We start from the raw sequence: 592 nt of genomic DNA on the forward strand, positions 1-592 counted from the left end.
CTACATCTGTATAAACATTGAAGAATTTTCTGATAAAAATGAGAAACTATATGATGTTGTTATATCTTCTGAGGTTATAGAACACGTAAATAACCAGGAATTATTTCTAAAAGTACGACAACACAATTATGAAAACCACTGTGCACAATCAAAGCAAGTTAATCACTTTATAAATATTTACTGCAGGAAAGCATAAAACTTCTGAAGCCTGGTGGATCAATTTTTATAACAACACCAAACAAAACTCTATTGTGCTGGTTGGCAGGTATTGTAGTGAGTGAATATATTATAAATGTAATACCTCGTGGCACACATGATTGGAATAACTTTATTCCGCCACACGAAGTTCAACGTATATTGAGAAATAGTAAGTTTTTATCCAAATTATATTTTTTGAAAATATTCTTGAAGACGTATCATATAAAATTATAACGTAAAAACTGTTCATATTTTTGCATTTAGTACAACATGCCTTTTTTAAATGTTCTTATTTTATAGATGGTTGCAAAACTAAATTGATTCATGGGATAGTATATAATCCGATAACAAAGCAATGGTCTTGGTCGTCCAGTACAGCACTTTGTTATGGTCT

At 30.2% G+C, this 592-nt stretch overlaps 1 protein-coding gene across 1 annotated transcript; it reads left to right on the top strand.

Annotated features, from left to right (window-relative positions):
* Positions 1-13: 13 nt before the first annotated feature.
* On the top strand, positions 14-587 carry LOC106751489 (ubiquinone biosynthesis O-methyltransferase, mitochondrial-like; the record flags this gene model as incomplete). The annotated part of the gene is made up of 3 exons (XM_014632387.1): positions 14-112; positions 187-367; positions 499-587. Coding segments are annotated over 3 exons (369 nt in total), but the record flags the coding sequence as incomplete, so codon positions are not given.
* Positions 588-592: the final 5 nt, after the last annotated feature.

Source organism: Dinoponera quadriceps, unplaced genomic scaffold (genome assembly GCF_001313825.1).
Source record: "Dinoponera quadriceps isolate SergipeBrazil2010 unplaced genomic scaffold, ASM131382v1 C3864659, whole genome shotgun sequence".
Taxonomy (NCBI): Eukaryota; Metazoa; Arthropoda; class Insecta; order Hymenoptera; family Formicidae; genus Dinoponera; species Dinoponera quadriceps.